This window comes from Solenopsis invicta, chromosome 1 (assembly GCF_016802725.1).
Source record: "Solenopsis invicta isolate M01_SB chromosome 1, UNIL_Sinv_3.0, whole genome shotgun sequence".
NCBI classification, from domain to species: domain Eukaryota; kingdom Metazoa; phylum Arthropoda; class Insecta; order Hymenoptera; family Formicidae; genus Solenopsis; species Solenopsis invicta.
Window position 1 is genome coordinate 28,840,147 of NC_052664.1, and position 17,472 is coordinate 28,857,618.

At 39.3% G+C, this 17,472-nt stretch overlaps 1 protein-coding gene across 5 annotated transcripts in view; it reads right to left on the minus strand.

The window, feature by feature from the left end:
* LOC105203674 (nephrin) overlaps positions 1 to 17,472 on the minus strand; it is a 269,754-nt gene that overhangs the window by 57,752 nt on the left and 194,530 nt on the right. For all 5 annotated transcript variants that reach the window (XM_026134212.2, XM_026134213.2, XM_026134211.2 and 2 more), the window contains exon 3: positions 588 to 720. In XM_026134212.2, the coding sequence (XP_025989997.1) occupies positions 588 to 720 (133 nt within the window). The remainder of the gene's footprint in view (positions 1 to 587; positions 721 to 17,472) is intronic.

Here is a 17,472-nt window from a genome sequence, read left to right on the forward strand (position 1 = left end):
AATATCTCTCATGTTCCTATGTATAAAGTCTTTCATATATTATACATGTACATGTCATGCGTGATGTTATCATTCTACATACCATGCACTGTTCTACACATCATTGCGATGTTAAATATGAGCGGGAGAATTACGGTGTGAGATATCTAAATCAGTGGTAAGCGCATTGTACATATAAATGCGTGCTATAAAAGTTGACAAAAAGTGAACGTAGCTTTTATTTAATAAAAAACTGGGATCGGCTTTTGTCAGCAAAAATATCGAATGCTTTTTGTTACAAATCGAAACAATGGACATTTTTTCTTTACGTGGGTTAAAAAAAAATCAACAGGATATTAATAGACTTTTGAAATAACCGATGCAATAAAAGTATGTAGAAATGGGAAACTTAAATCCTTTATGCAAATTTCACCAAAAGTTAGATATCAAAATATGGAATCTGCAAATAACTTACAGCGTCAAACGCTGTTGTAATAATAATGAGCACGCGACTTGGCGGTTTTGTATTCGAAAAGCGGGAACGATATTGCACGCGATCAACATAAGAAGGAGAGGGAGAAAGGTAGAGAAATGGAAGAAGAATTTACCTGTATATCGGTGCATCTGCCTCTTCCTTATACCAAATAACTAGGTGCAGCTTGTCCCCTGAGAGCGGTGGTTTCACGTCGCATGGTAGCTGAGCAATTCCGCCTGCCACTGCTTCCGCATCTGTCATTGTCACTGTAATGACAAAGTCGGGTCGAGAGTCAGACCAAGATCATATAACCGGAAAAACGTGGTCGGAATACACGCGGGCTTCGCAGAGCGCGACTAATCTGCCCCGTATTAATGGCTCGATTCGCGCCCGGTGATTTCACTCCCGCACGACGGGGTTTAATCCGCGACGACGACAACGACGACGGCGACGGCAACGGCGACGGCGACGGCGACGGCGACGGCGATGTCGCGTCCTCGAGTTCACGAGATCACTCGTGCGCGATTTCCTTCTAAGCCGCGGATCTTCTCGAAAGGTTTCTCCGATATTTTTCCCGACTGTATTCTCTGCTCGCGATTCACAAGGGAGCATCCCGAGAGTGAACATTTCTTTTCACTTCAAATCGGCATATATCTGTAGAACGTGCAAAAATATAAGATACATATTTCCTTGTTTCGCTGATAAACGGTTTAAAAAGACAAAACATTCCTTCCAAGTTTCTTCAAGTTTACTGCCTGAACAATTCTTTATTTCACAATAAAATATAAACTTTACCATTTGTCACGTTGAAACGTGCTTTCAACAAAAGTGATCTAATTTTTATTCGTATAAATAAATTGATAAAAAGCGTTTTAAGTGAAAAACTTCTAGGAATCTTCATATACGTTAACCTGTATTTTGTACAGACGACTCATGTGGAAGAAAAAGAAAAGGAAAATGTAATAACATTACTGCCTGCTATGTCGATTTTTATTTTGTCAGACGCTTATTTTTGCTTGTCTTATGAAAAATGTAATTATTGCAAAATTCAACGTTATAAAAATACCGCTATTGTCTGATAGAGAAAATACTTTCTAGTTTGTATTTATTATATATTTACAAAGTTTTATTTCTAGTTTTTATTGTTAAAATATTGTTAGCTTGAAATAACATTAAAAAAAATTTTTTTAAATAGTGTTAGCTTAGTTAAGTATTCTTTGAAATGAATATATTTCTATCGTAAATATCAAAATAAAGTAAATATAAAAGTATAAAGTAAATATAAAAATGCATTTGAAAAATTCTTAATTATGTGAGTGAATTTTTATTCAGAGTAGTGCTGATGTAAAAATATGAGCGTAATATGAGTAACATTCCAGAGTTAATTTTGAAGGTACGTGTGTGGAATGCTATCAGCAGAAGATACAAATTTGACAGTCAACGTGTCTCTATTTAACCGTAACATATTGACGATCATGCTGTGGTCGTTGAACAAAAGACTATATAACTTCCGCCAGCTATAATAGCATCGATTATAATAACAATGGGACAATAATTTCTACGGAAATGCAGATCGTGCTCGAGGACTGAGAAAGATAATGTAATTAAGATCATTAATCAAATGTAATTATACCAATTAATCATGATATTTTAACAGCCAAGTTGGCTCAAGATGTGATCTGAATGTATAATTTTAGTCAATAATTAAATTCAAACAGAAAACGGATACCGTGCTCGATGTTACAGCAGATTCGCCTTTTAGTAACCTAGTTGTATGGTATCTCACGATATTTTGTTTCAATTGTTAAAGCATTGTCATGTCGTTGTACAATATTTTATAAACTTTTAGTGTTTTACATATCGTATATATATATAAGGTGTCCGATAATAATCACATCTGTCGTGGGCAGGTAGAAGTTAAATAAAAAAAGTTTTTATCCGTTTTGCAAATTCCAATAATTATTGAAAAATTAATTAATAAAGATTCCGCAAATCTCTCTCTCTCTCAGTGTACGTCCGGGCGATTCAACGATAAGAGACAACCAAGTTTTTGCACGCATTCAGAACAAGATGTTTGGAGGTGTGTTCTACGAACGACATAATTAGTTATTCTCTTACCTAGCCAATGCTGTTGCATTTTTGGATTAACATTTTTAGATTAACGTTTTACGTTTTGATTTCTTAAAGTGTATGCATCTCCTGCGTTCTGAACAATCTTAATTTTTAAACAGATCAACTTCAAAACGTTCTGCTATTTTGCGTACATAGGACGATTATCGCTGCATTTCCGCCGAAAATGCTTAATGATCCGGATGTTCAGTAGAGCGGGTGCTCAGTACCTTTTGAATAGTGACCCTGGCATCTGGTTATAATTAATGCACGATCAATTAATTTCGTCCCTTGTTTTACGCCGTCAACGACAAATTTACCGGATCATCGTCGTGTGGCCGGCGAATTTACGCGTTTTATAGTACGCCCGTAAAGCCGAGTGCACGCGAATCTATTTGGTGCTTCCGTAATTGGTAGCCGATATGACGCGAACGAAATCGCAGCGATAATTGGAGCTCACGAGTCTCGTTGGGCGAGTATAATCACGTGTTCGAATATATTATGGTCATGACAGAGTTTCTTCCTAAAATGGAACGCGTGCGGGCGAAGTTTAATACCCATGTTTTCGTTACGTATTCAGCGCTAAATGTTGCCACCCTTTCTGTTTTTGAGCTTTATTTATCGAACATGGAGAACGCATTAAACGCACATATCGGAATGAGTATAAAATGAGCGCCACAACGGACGGCTGCTAATGCGCGGTGCATTCGGGTCACGCTTTTATTCCTTTTTTTCTAACCTTGCATCAAATTACACTCTTTACTATTCGTGATGCTTTATTATAGAGTAAGAGAGTAAAAGAAAAATTTTATAAGTTTATCCTTTTGTTATTAGATTTCAATGCGTTCAGTTATGATATATTAAAATTTGCTAGATATAATATAAATTATAAATTAGAAAGATGAACTCCATTTTTACAGAAAAGGAGAAAAAAAATTGACAAATTTATATGCGAGATTGAAAACTAATAAACTATTCCAGTTTTTGCTCTTAAAATATTCAGTCTGCGTGCCAAGCAAACTCTCTTTCTCTCTCTCTCTCTCTCTCTCTCTCTCTCTCTCTCTGTATTGTTGTTATTCAAAGCTTGATTTTTTAAACACGGTATCTAGGACGACATTTCGAGGTAACGACATCGCCAGGCTATTTATTGCAAACGCTGGGCCAAACTCGCAGGATCGCGATCTCCATTTTAAATGTAATCCCGCAAAAGTATACGACCGCGGCCGCGTGGTATCGATAATGGTAACTGTAATCAAGCCGGAAGATGAAATTTGACCGATCAATTTTGAGGACGGCTATATTAATAAAATCGATGCTGCGGTCGCGGCTGTGGCGCGCTCGCGACATTTCCGACGCCGGAGATACTTTTTTAATTGAATTTTTATCCCTTTTTTTTTCCTACCGGGTCCCAATAGTGGGACGCGGTCACATTTGAATATATAATTGGCAGCTTTTTTCCGTTCGTCCCGTTTGATCTGACCATCTCTTCGCTTTATGTCTTATGTTTGCGTATTTTCTTCCGGCCCGCCGACCGATAAAACGAGAATTAATTCCGGTTTAAAATGAGAAAAGCGACACGCGAATATAAAACCGCTCTGGAACATTAATGAAAATACCGATATTGATATGCACTTGTAGCATCTCGTCGCATCTTTTATTTCTTTACCCGTCTCTCTTTGTAAGTATTGATCACTGGGCATATAGAATGAACGTACCTATATCAAAAAATCTCTGTACCTTTGAAATAAAACATATACATATACAGCTTTCCCAAACAACTTCTTTTATGCTTTACAGAATTGTTTTCGGGAAACCCCAGAATTAATGTGTACAATATAAAATCATTTCAAATAATTTTGCTATCGTAAAGCGTCAGAAAACAAATAACTTTTGAAAAATATCAATATTGTTAAACGTTGAAAACTAAAATAGTTAAAAACTAAACGTAAGGGAATATTTATGATGTACATCGTGATAGATTTAGTATACGTATTTAAAGTATATTAGTGTGTTTTACACTAATGTTTACCGTTATTGTTTACTACTACAATATATGATCGCTGTTCAAATTCAGATATTAAATTTTATTTGGAAACGTTATATGAAATTTGCAGTTGTCAGTAAACTTTAGTTGTCGAAATTTTTGAATTCGATAGCACGCACATTGTATAAGTACAATAAAGATAAAAATTTAAATTTAGTACAATTTAATACGTTATAAATATGTTATCGATACGATATGAATCTGACAAAAAATATTTTTATATATCATTACTGTTGTAACAAAATATGAGAATCACAGAATACGAGAGCCACAAATTTTTCTCCCGCGAAAAATCGTTAATTCGCGGAATATTAGGAATTATTACATAACATTCTGCTTCGTCGCAAATTTTTCACGACACGCCAGTTTCAAATTAGACCATGGTCTTTTCAGCGCGCTGTGAGTAGGAATGTTTCGTTCCGTGAATACGGGGAAACGCGACGCAATGATGCAACTTTCGCGCAGAGGCTTTTACCGCGCCGCAAACAACCGTTTTCATTTAGCTTTCCCGCGACGCTAAGTGAATTTTGCTGGACGCCTTTCTTCCGTTTCTCTTCATACGTACGTTCGAGCTCGCGAGTCCTGTTATAAAGTCCGGGTGAATTTAATCCCTGCTTTTCATGAAATCCGCCGGCCGATCCGACGCGTTTGCGAAAAAGAGAAAGATAAAAAGGAAAAGAAGAGCACTTGTGTGTATCGTCGCGGCCGCATAATTCCGCAGAAAAAAAAACTAGACATTAATTATTGCCATCGGCGGCAAAATATTTTCCCGCGGTTATTGCCGTCGTAATAATAAGAGCGCTTTCGCCTGTGTATTATTAGACCTGATGCGCGAGAGGGGCGGACGGAAGGGCGTATATTTGGCGAAGAGTTTGTTGCAAGTACACGTGTAGATAGATGCAATGTAAATGCCGAGTGTACTCGATGGTTTTGCGCGCCCTGGTAAAGCAAGTTCAACATCGCCACGAGCGATGTTTGACCGAAAATATAATGCGTGTCCCGGGATTTCCACGAAACTCCGTTAAACGTAGAAATTTTCGTCTTTAAATACAGAATACGCATTTCGTATCACCGACCTCATTGAATGTGCGATAAGAATTTGAAAATTAAAGCGTTTGATTTCAATCAACCACTCCTCGTGATTAATTAAATTATTCAAGATTAATATTTACTCGTAATTATTGATAATTCAATTAAAAATAAGTACAAAGACTAATGAGAGTCAGCGCAATTAACAATACGCACAACATCAAAGATAGACAAAAAGTTTTTGTTTATTCAATACAAGTTTAAACGTTCCGACTCTTCTTTGAAGTCCTCATCAGCTTAATAATAAGTTCCAACAATAAAATTCAATTAAAATATCAGGTCATCGTCGGTTCGGTGTGCGGACGAGTCACTCACGCTTTGCCGAACCCGAAGTGCTAATTTCTTACCGTGTATATTATGAGAGAAGACGGTTTGATTTCTCTATAAATATGAATTTTGCTGTTGGTACTTATTATTAAGCTGATGATGACTTTAAAGAAGAGTCGAAACGTTCGAGCTTGTATTAAATAAACAAAGAATTTTTATCTAGTTTTGATGTTCTGTTGTGCGTATGGTTAATCGCGCTAACTCTCATTAGCCTTTGTTACTAGCTACTTATTTTTAATCGTTTAAATCTCGAGAGTCTTACTTAAGTATATTTGTATTAATAATTCATTTTAAGTAGAAACGAGAATTTTCGGATCTGCCAAATTGTTACATGCGTATAGAAATTTACGTATTATAATTGCCTATTATAATAATTTAATTAAATAAATCTTCCATGCTCCTCTATCGTGAGTTCTTCGCTCGTTTGTATTGAAAAAAATGCGGGCATTACTTTCCGTCCGACCCAATAACCATTACTGGCGCATTCGCGATTCCAACTATTCTTTTATCGCGGAATCCGTCGTTTTCATTTGTCGCTTCGCCTACGCTGAAAAGAATCCTTGTGCGCGCAAAAAGCGCGCCGTTACACAACTCGATATGCACTCCAATTACAACGCGGCGCATCTCGCAACTCGGATTGCGGCGCGATAAAGACAGCAAGGGGTAAACGCTGATATAACCGGGCACCCTTCCGTCTCCAACTCGTCCCCGTTCCATGCTCGCGCAAAATGGTCTCATTGTCTCTCGCATTCGATTGTCCCGACATCCAGGCGCGTGCATATGGTTGTGTCGGAAAATGAAAAAAAAAAAAAGAAAGAAAGAAAAAAAAAGAACCTTGTTGGGCTGATTGGGCTGAACTCCCCGTCACCTCGAACCCTTTCACCCGCAGCTCGCCCCCTCCGAAAGTTTCTTCGGGCGAATATGCAGCGTGCCATATGTCATTAACCGACAGCATTCATCGCCGTCACTCCAGGTGTGTCCGTCCTCCAAATGCACCGTGCACCGCACTCCGCGGGGGTCACGTCGTCACATCATTATCCACTTAACATTTAGCGTTTGCCTTTCTTTTCCCTTCCTTCTGTCTGGAGTGTTTTTCTCCTCACGTAGCCTCACATCGATAGTCTCATTCCTTGCTATATAATTACGTAACGCAGAATGATCCGTGTAATACTTGATGAGAACGAGGCGACTACGTTAACTGATGGGGAATGCGCGATGAGATTGCGCGTCGAAACGACAGCGGAGTTCTACGGTAAATCCGCATTAATTGTAGCGTTAGAAGCGAATTGGATTTCTTCCCTTCACGAAATCAATTTGTAGCTTCTCATCGCCGGGCGTTGCATTATTGATCGATGAATATACGCGCGGATGATTTCGATAGCAGCACGCGCGAAATTAAATATCTTTAAAAATAAATGTCTGTAATTCTAGAAATGGCAAAGACGATAGAGTTAATTGCACCGCAGCAGCTCGGATATAATTGAATAAAACTGGGAATCGCGGTCTCACACATTTCGACGCAACGGAATTCGCATGAACTGTAATAGAATATAACGAACGGTATACGTGTCGCGTATCTAAGACCTTGCGAGCGTCTGTAGCGAAAGGGTTAAGCCGGTCTCAGGAAGCGTTCTGCACACCGAGAGTCATTGACGGTTAACGTAATATGAACATGGCACCCTCCTTCGTACGTACACCGTATATGTTATCCGTGGAAACCTACGCGCTGATTATAACACGTGCGTGCGTGCACGCGCGGATACGCGAGTGCACGAGTACGCACTCTCAGCTGCTGCCGAGTCCTCCAGACGCAGCCTGGAGAAACAGGGAGTGCCGTCGAGAGATACGTGAAACTCGGCTGGTGTGAGGTGAAATGAATTCATATTTACGGAAGCTGCATGCATATGCGGAGCTTTAAGGCAGCTTCGCGCGATACGGGAGATACTTCCATTCAGCTCGCGATTTCGCCGTGAATTATGCCGGGGAATAAAGAACGAGATATCCGCGATCGCAAATCGCCTTGTTTCCGCCCCGTCCGCGATCGACGCTGTTTCGATGCGCCGATCTTGATACCGCGCTCCCGCGCAACGACGCATTTCCCGCTCCTCGACAAAATAAACGGGCCACGTTCGCATTGTCTCCGCGACTTTCCGCTATTTTTGCCGTCAGTTAAATTCGCAGCGGATAGTGCGTTCCGAAAAATATACGCAGTGATAACGCAAAACGTGTTCTGCATTGAACTTTAGCTTTAGATCTTCTGAAGTTCGACCGAACGCTATCTTCGTTGAAACATTTGAGTTTTAACAGCGAATATCTTAATAATACATATTTTGGCATACAACTTGAATTTCTAGGACGAACATTGTTTTGCGAGAAAAGGATTTTATGTGAAAGCGGCGAAAGATAGCAAGTAGAAGAAATGCTGATGTTTATACTGATGGAATGTGATTAAATTAAAAAATATAATGTGCACAATAGCAGCTGCCAGTTCTGAAAAGATAAACTCGATATACGCCGTAAAAAACTAGTCTGTGACAATTTATTTAGTTCCCTTGATAGTAGAAAGGTTAAAGTAATTAAAATCTTCAAATTGAAGGTGTTAATTAAGTAGAGAGGCAAGTAAGTGATGATTGCTTCCGGGTTTCCTTACGAACCTCCATGTCGAGCGGAAGAAATATCTATTATATTTCGTCGCGGGCGCGTATGTGCCTAATTAATGCAAACGAGGATCCTCCCTTATCGGGATACCACGCACGACTCGGTCTTAATTAATATCAAGGCCGTTTCTGGAGAGGCTACGACCCAAAGGGCTTTTAATCTGGCCTGGTAGTCTATATAAGCGGCAATGCCGTGCACCGGTCGCGCGAGACAACTAAAGATTGCTCGTTGCATTATTACGGCTGCTCCTTCCTTTTAGTGCGAAGTCTGAAAAAAAATAATAACTCGCGCTGAGAGAAAAATAACGCGTAAATTTTTTTTTTACAACGCCGACGGAGTTCCGCAGAAAATTAAAAAGGGGGCTCAATACGATCATAAATAATTAATTACAACAGACATTCATATTATTTTCTTGTGTATAGGCTTCAAGATTGATATTCTCTGCATATTCGTTGCTGATATTACGAACGATAAAATTATCATAGATAGTATTTACAATTGAGGCTTTATCTTTTTGTTGTGCTTTTCTTTTCTAGTGAATATAATTTTATGAAACTTGTTACTCAAAGGTTTTTGGGGTAGCTGAGTAGCAAATCCGGTCGATTCTGACAATTTTGTCTGTCATATTGTTTTGGCCATTTTGAATTTTGAATTTTTGACTTTGGATTTATAATCAGCGATCTAAAAAATCTCCAGATAGTGACTTTAAAGTATAAGTTTATTAATCAAAATTTTATGCAAAAAAATGTAATTGACTAAAACGTCAATTTTTCAGTATATATAATATATTTATTAATAACAAATTATTTATTTAAAATATGATTTTAAAAGTTGATTTATTAGTTAAAGGAAACTTTTAGTAATCCAGCAACATCAAACATGCTAAAGGAATACGTAAAACAATTGATTTTTTGATAAAAATAAACTTGGATAGGTGTAATTCTCCGAGCTACACCGTACAGTAACGAGTTAAACAAGCTACTGTAATTGATGTTCAATAAAAGAGAGATGTCAATAGATTAAAAAAGAAAGGGAAGATTCATTACGTAAAATTAATTGTAAATATGTCACAGAATATTACAGAATAATGAAATAACGCATTTCACATTTATCAGTGGCTGAAAAAGACATTTCTGCGTTAACATTTGAAATGTGTATCGCAAATAGTTTGCTTAATAAAGAAAAATGTCCATTAAATTATGTTGTGATCCAAACTGTTTATAACTACTTTACAGAATATATTGTTAGTAATAAATTTTAATAGTCGCATCGCACGGCGATGTATAAGTACAAATATTCTAGAATATTCTAGAATATTCATACGTTACCATGTTCTGTTAGAGACTTTTCATAATAATAAACTGATATTTGATATAACGTGCTCTCCTCAGTTCCTCCATTGTTTTCCTAACGAACCTAATCTACAACAAAATTGATACGAAATAAATTGTAACGATTTTATGTGCTATGCATAATTAATGAAAGGTGACGTAATTTACGAGTGTTCGTGCGCGCGCGCGCGCGCGTGTGTGTGTGGGCGTAAAAAGCAATTCTCTCGAGTTAATTTTGACAAGCGAGCGCGTACACTGTGATATATGATCCGTTAATTACGCATACGTACGCGATCAGGTAACTTCGTCCGCTACATCCTTTACCACTACACCCTTCTTACACATGCAGATTTAATCTTGAGTTAGCGGTGAGATTACAAGATTTGTCGTCTTGATAAACCAGTTACTCTCGATGAAGAGCCGAAACGTTGAGTCAGCATCGCGGGGAGGGGGAGGAGAAGGGAAAGGGGTAGGAAGGGATAGAAACCAGGAATCCTCCTCCAGAAATCTCTCGTAGCTACGTGTGTGAATGCCGCGTAACTGCTTCTCTCTCGTGCGAAACAGAAAGACGACTGACGTCCTGCTGAAATATTATCCTCGTAAAAGAGACAACGCGCCGCCCCACCGCTCGGGGGTAATCCGGGAATGTCTTGTGTATTTCAGCGCGACGACGACATCGGCGACTAGATAAACGGCGTTACCTAACAGGGTCGGTTCGAGGCACTCCGGAACCCCTTGCGAGACGAGATTTGGCGTCGCCGCATATAAATCTACGTAGATTATGAATTTAATCTACGAGCAAGTCTCTATACCGACTGCGTAACGTTTTGTGCTTCCTGTTGCAGTATGTCGTACTGCATATCGTAATCCAGACGGTTGCAAATTTTGAGAAAGAGTAGTCGTTTCTGTGCTCTCCCGTTATTACAAATTTCGAAAAATACCGAGAGCAATTTTTAAAATATTTCAAATAATATTTTCATTCATTCATTTATTGTTGATACTACGCTGCTAACCTGAAAAAAGATGTTCTCTAACATATAGTATATTAATTAGTGGAAATATCACTGTGTGACTCAAATTGATAGAACGTTCGTGAAATATAGAGAGATTCAGATTCGAATCTTAAAATATTATTTTTTGCAATAAATTATTTATTTGGGGGGGGGGGAGGACATCTTATAGATTTTTTAATATTATAGACCTTTTAGCATTAATACTATTAAACTGCTCCTTAATTTAATATTGCAGGCTGGAGATTGTAAAAATTAACGCAAAAATTATTATTTAGACACCAAGATTCGCTGCAGATCGATATAGGCTTTGTTATCTTTATGTTTAATATTTAAGTATTAATGTATATTTCAGATTTATCGCGCGTGTTGAGAGCATTCTGAGAATGCATTATTCATCCTACAGAAAGATTCATATATCGGAATAATAGCTGCATGTCGTCTGCGACTCTTTTATTTAAAGTAACATGAGAAAGTAATCAGTATGAAAACTAGACCGCGAAATCTGAGAATGATGCTGGTGCCGTGATCAAGAAATTATTAAAAGAACGCAGGATCTCCTAAAGTTCTTGAATTTCATTCCATTAAGACACATTGATCCTTTAATAAATATTGAAAATAGAATCAAGTATCAACTGTCACAATAAATAAACGAAATAATCAATCAAACAATTGATCGAAAAAAACTTTCAATGGCGCAATGCATTTAGTTGAATGTGCACAGTAAAGTATCTAATAGTCTAAATAATCTTTCTATGCTGAAAATTGCCTCAAAAAAAAAGAAAAAAAGAAAAAATGTCGAGAGATTATGACGTATATTATTAGCGATATTTGCAAGAGCGCACGGCTCGGAGATCTCGGTTGATTGGGACCGACTGAATAACGAACGTGTTTGCGTTCACATGCATTGGGGTCCGTCATTCAATATGCGAAGGAGTGGGTACCCGGCACAACAATTATGTGGGCTCCTTTTTTGTGAGACGGCCACGTGCACGTTTTACAGTGCGAGGGGAGCAAAATCACACTTACAGTGTATGTTTACGGCCCCCGTGGAATCCGCCGCGTAGATCTTTTTGCTCGTTTCAACTGACCGGCATCGCAATTGGCGCTGTTAATTTGCGGTTGCTCGATTCGTTCGTTTCTCCGTTTCGCGTTTTTGAGCTCGCGCTGAGTTTGCACAGTCCGCCTGAATGTTCGGTCAGCAACGAACTAGATATTAAGAGGCTCTCGCTCCCGGTGCCATTTCATTTCTTTTTCCCCCCTGGACGTGTTTCATAAATATTGCCGTACTACAGGAAGACGTAAATAACGTGTAATTTTCAATTTCTTTGATTAAATTTTTTGTTTTCAATTCGGTCAGCACTAAGAATCAGTTCATTCCTTTACATACGATATTAGCGCGCAAATGCTACCGGCGCAAAGATCTTAAATAGAATGTTTGGTTCGAGCGAGAAGACAAATAAAATGCACAAGCTCTCTCAGTCGCGACGAGAGTAGCAGTTTCGAGCGCAAAGTTCCAGTAGTAGATGCAGAACGGAAGTCGCGGGAGTGCGCGTTATTGCAAGAAAGGCCGGGACGAGCGAGCGAGTGCGAAGCGAAACAGAACAGGGACGTGGCATCAAAGCGTGTGAGACAGGCCAAACCAGTTGTTATATCCTCGAGGAGCATTCGAACTCCGACATGAAAAGAGAAGCCCGCAGTGTTAACGAGGATCCGCGTGGAAACGCCTCGGGAACGAGAAGCGGGAGAGGAGAGGAGAGGAGAGGAGAGGAGAGGAGAGGAACAGTATATACGCACGCTTCGACGACGACGCGGACGCGAAAGGGAGAAAGAAAGGGGTAAGCGGGGTGGAAAAGGGATCGTGGAGAGGGCGGAGGGCGGAGGGCGGAGGGCGCGCGAGTTGTTCCTCGCGAGGCACTCACGACCCTCCGACTCCGCTCGCTCACCTCGCTCTCCTTCTTTCATCTGTCTCGCGCCGAGCGCTTGGGAAGCTGATCCCAATTAAAGCGAGTAGATATGCTACCGCGACGGTTCAAGGAGGCCAGAGTGGAATTCATCGTCTCAGCGGCGACGAAAAGGGAAGAAAGAGAGAGGGGGAGGGGGGGAGAGAGAGAAGAGAAAGACGCCGTGGTAATACTGCCACCGGATGCGATCCCTCCGCAACGGTGGCGGAAACGGAGGCTCGGTTATGGCCGATGAGGGGCTAGAGATGGGTCCCGCGATAAATTGAGGAGGGACCCTCGCCACCACCGGAATTGATCCTCCAAGGGCGGAATCTCGAGTGCTTCCTTCACAGGAGCCCGGTGGTCGTTTGTTTGTTTACCCGCTCGTAACGCTGGGATCGATCGATAAGACGATTGTGCTCTCTTCGAGGGCAATCGATCGCGATCTCGCTCGATCGATTCCCTTGCTGTGAGAGGATTCTACCCTTCGTGATTTAGCCGATACGTTGGAGTCGTTACCGTGTCGGTCGGCCCTCTGATGCGCGTCGGTCCTTCGTGAGTTATCGTTGCTATTTAATTTATGTGAATGGCCGAGCCCTTTGTACGTTTTGAATGTAATAGCTGTGTCGGACAAATGGGATATTTATGCAGAGGGCACATCAGAACCTTCAAATACCTTTCCCAGTCACTTCTTTCGCGCGACTCTGTATGATAAATCTAAAGTTGATATCCTTTTGATAAAGACTTTGCGCAAAGTCATCGCGCGTTGCAAAAGTCTGTTTGACATTTGACATTATTCTCGTAATTACACATAAAATTCAACTTTTTGAATTAAAATATGATTAATATTAAGTGAGAAATAAGATTTTTATATGATAAACTTTGAAGCAAAGAATAATTATATGATACATTTGAAAAAGTATGTAATAAAATTTGTATAGATTTTATTTGTATAGATAATTCAACAATATATTTTCAAAAAGATCGCCAGTTTAAGTAACGCAAAACAGTGTATTATTTAGCGGTTAGTTGTAATGGAACACTGTTAAAAATTCACCATATTTTTTCAGCGATGTTTTTTTCTTTTTTTATAAAGCACGAATATATATCTCTGATCGAATCCAGTAACTGTGACTCGCATTCAACCACCGTTACAATATGCCTGACAACATTGTTCGCGGTGCGATTTATTTGCAGTACCAGCCAGTGCGATTGCACGCAGAAAGGGCGCGCGCGCGCGCGTGCGCGCGCGAGTGCATAAAAATTTCTGAACGACTGCTATCGCTGTTATTAACGAAACAAGCAGCGTCGTAAAACAAAGGGGTGAAACGACGAGGAAAGACAATCGCGGAGGAGGGGGAGTGGGGGGGGGGTGGCGTTCCGCTCCTCAACGGTGACAAAGTGGGTGTTGAGCGAGAGGGTGAAAGAGGGGAAGAACGGCGGGAAGGGAACGGGTGAGGAAACGCGCGGCACGTGGTAGCGGAACGATATGCAGGGAGTCATACATTAATTACTCGGATGTTATATGCATGTTGATGAGATACATATGTATGAGCACTCGTAAGTAAGTTGCGCCGGGAGGGAATACACGAGTATCGAGGCACCGGGCGACGCGGCGAGGCGCTCAACGCGCGTCCTCCACGTCGCACAAGTGCATCGTATTGTCCCGGCGCCGTGCGTCTAGTCTGGATGCAGCCGGGGAAATTGCGCTCGCGGCGCATTAAATTAAAACCTTGAACGGGGCGAGACGTCGGAATTGTCGCGGGCATTCACGCGGATATGCACGAATACGCTGGGAAAAATCGAGTACCCGCGTCTTTAGAACGCTACGGAATAACTGCCGTTCGCGCACCTAAATACGTGCGCGATTAAACTCGAATGTCCGTCGTAAAGTGTACAGTCAATATCGTTTCTTCGAGCAAAAAATATCTAAATTTTTACAGAGCTGAAAAATGCATTCATAATTATTACGGAAATATATTAAAATACATACAGCTGAAACTTTAAAAAAATTGAAAAATATTTTTTTGTCATAAAATTAAAGCGCAAAATAAATAAATAAAAAAAATTTATGCTGTTTTGCTTAAAATACGTAAAAGCCTTTAAACCAAACTTCCACTTAATTTATTATTTAACTATAAGAAATTCCCATGTTTTTGGGCGTTAAGCTAGATGTAATCCTTTAAGCGTTGAGATTTGCTTTGATCAAAAAAATTTATTTCTTGTGCGTCAAAACTTTTGTATTAATTTCGAGGAAATAATAATAATAATACAGCACACAAGAAAACAGAATTAATGATAACCGAGGAGCATAATCATTTCAATCATTTTTAATGCAGTATTAGGGGTTTGAAAGTACGTTTTAATAGTACAAGGACTTAAAAATATAAGTGGTAAAAGTATAGATATATATAATACCTTACAGGCGGACATTATTAAATGTGATGTTAACGCATGTTTGCGTTTCGTTTTGAGAAATTTCTGCAAAGCGATAGCGACGGTATACATTGCGGAGAAGATTTATGGCGACGATCGCCAACAAACTTCTTCCCGGAAAGACATCAATTTTTACGTAGCTGCCGCGCGCGCAAAATCAAAACCGGTCTTTCCGTAGGAAAAGTAAATGCCCTGAATTTTTCATCGACCGCGCTGTTTACCGGCGGGGTTAACTGGATGAAATTTATAAATTTTCATGCGTCGATTATCTTGGAATTAAACTCTGGCCGCCGCCGCCGCGCGTCAGCCGCAGCCGCAGCGGTAGTCCCGACGTAATCTGAATTTTTCATCGGTGCTCCGTTGCGAAAACGTCGCCCTTTTCGTCCGGGCTCATTGTTTGAGGATTAACGAGTCGATCGAGTTCGTCTGGCGATAAATCGTTGCCGCTAACGCGACTCGAAATATAGCCGGTCGTAATTGAACTGACAATCTTGCTCATGAGAGAACGACGTTTCATTGTAATGAAACATTCACGAGACGTCCACGTCCAATTTAACGTTTTCATTGTACGACTTTCGATGTGAATAAAACATACTGATTGACGCTGCCAATGAAAAAATTATAAAAAGCATTCGACCTGCAAACTGTGCAGAGAAATAATTGCGAAATCAAATAAATCACTGATCAATTGTGTGGGCGCAGAAGCGAGTAAAGAAATTAATGTTGAAGAGTATCCATTCAACGGGAACATACGACGAATGCGACTTCAAAGCCGGCTACGACGAGACTTGTTAGCGCAATTTCCATAATGCGATCGTAACTTATACACTTTCCGAATGAGTCCGTGCACGATTGGATTCTCCGACTCGCCTTTATTTACAATGATACGTGACTGTATTCCTGATTAGAGTAAATGCGTGAAAAGTGCTTTAGTAATCGATACATTTTATAGGATTATGTTTCGTTACGAATAAACTCGAAAGAATCGAAGACATATTCCAAAATTCCTATCTGAATTACACAATAGTCTTCTGTAATACATTATTTATAACAAATATACATAAACGATCATCGAATTGTTGACAAAATTAATTAAAATATATTAATATTAAATAATTTCATACAATTGTCGACTGGTTAAAAGCTAAACTCTTTTTTTTTTAATTTTACATTATTTCACATTTCTTTGTCATTTATTAACTCTGGCCATACATTAAATTGACAGGCCTCAATATGATCCTCCAAATTGAACATAGAAATGCGTAGCGTAACTATATAGTTAATTAATTCATAGCTTGGCTTCGTAATCGGTTCAAAGTGAATTGAATCTAAATATTCCAGTAATTAGCATTCGGTATAATGCATAGATTCGCGGATTACAGCGGATAACTCCCTTTTTATCCAACATTTCGCTTCGCCGTTATTCCTCCTGTAAAGTTGCGCAAACGTTTCTCGTAATTATCTGCGAATTTTTCTTCTGCTCGCGGACGCGAAATTCTCGTATCCCGGCAGCTAGATCGCACTTATTATAAGTTAACCGGATATAACGACGAGAAAGTATATTTAATTCATTAAACTCTAGAGAAAGTCGGATTTCCGGTATATAATTTATCAAACTCCATTCGCATCGGCGCGGCGTTGCTTTTTTTTATTATTGTACCAAAAACATTGAAGCAACTTGAATTGGAAGTTAAATACATTCCATGCAATCTTTAATAATGAAATAATCTCATCAAGCGGATTCGATCGTGTAGCACGATATTCTTGATCGCGACGCGTTTAACTTTGAAAAGAAGAAGAAAGGAGCAGGACAAGATACGTAATCAGAAGCTTTCAATTAGATAAAGTATACATCCCTAAAAGAATATCTTACAAATGCAGATGTAAAATGATGCAATTTGATTTTTAAAATAGATTAAGAAAAGAAATATTAGAAGGATCGTAAAGCAATGTTTTTATAAATAATGTGAACAGTATGTTTTGTTAACATGATTTATTTATTTCAATAATATAATTGTCAACATTTTTTTACAAAGGTAATACGCTTATTAATCTTTTAATTTTTTTCTCA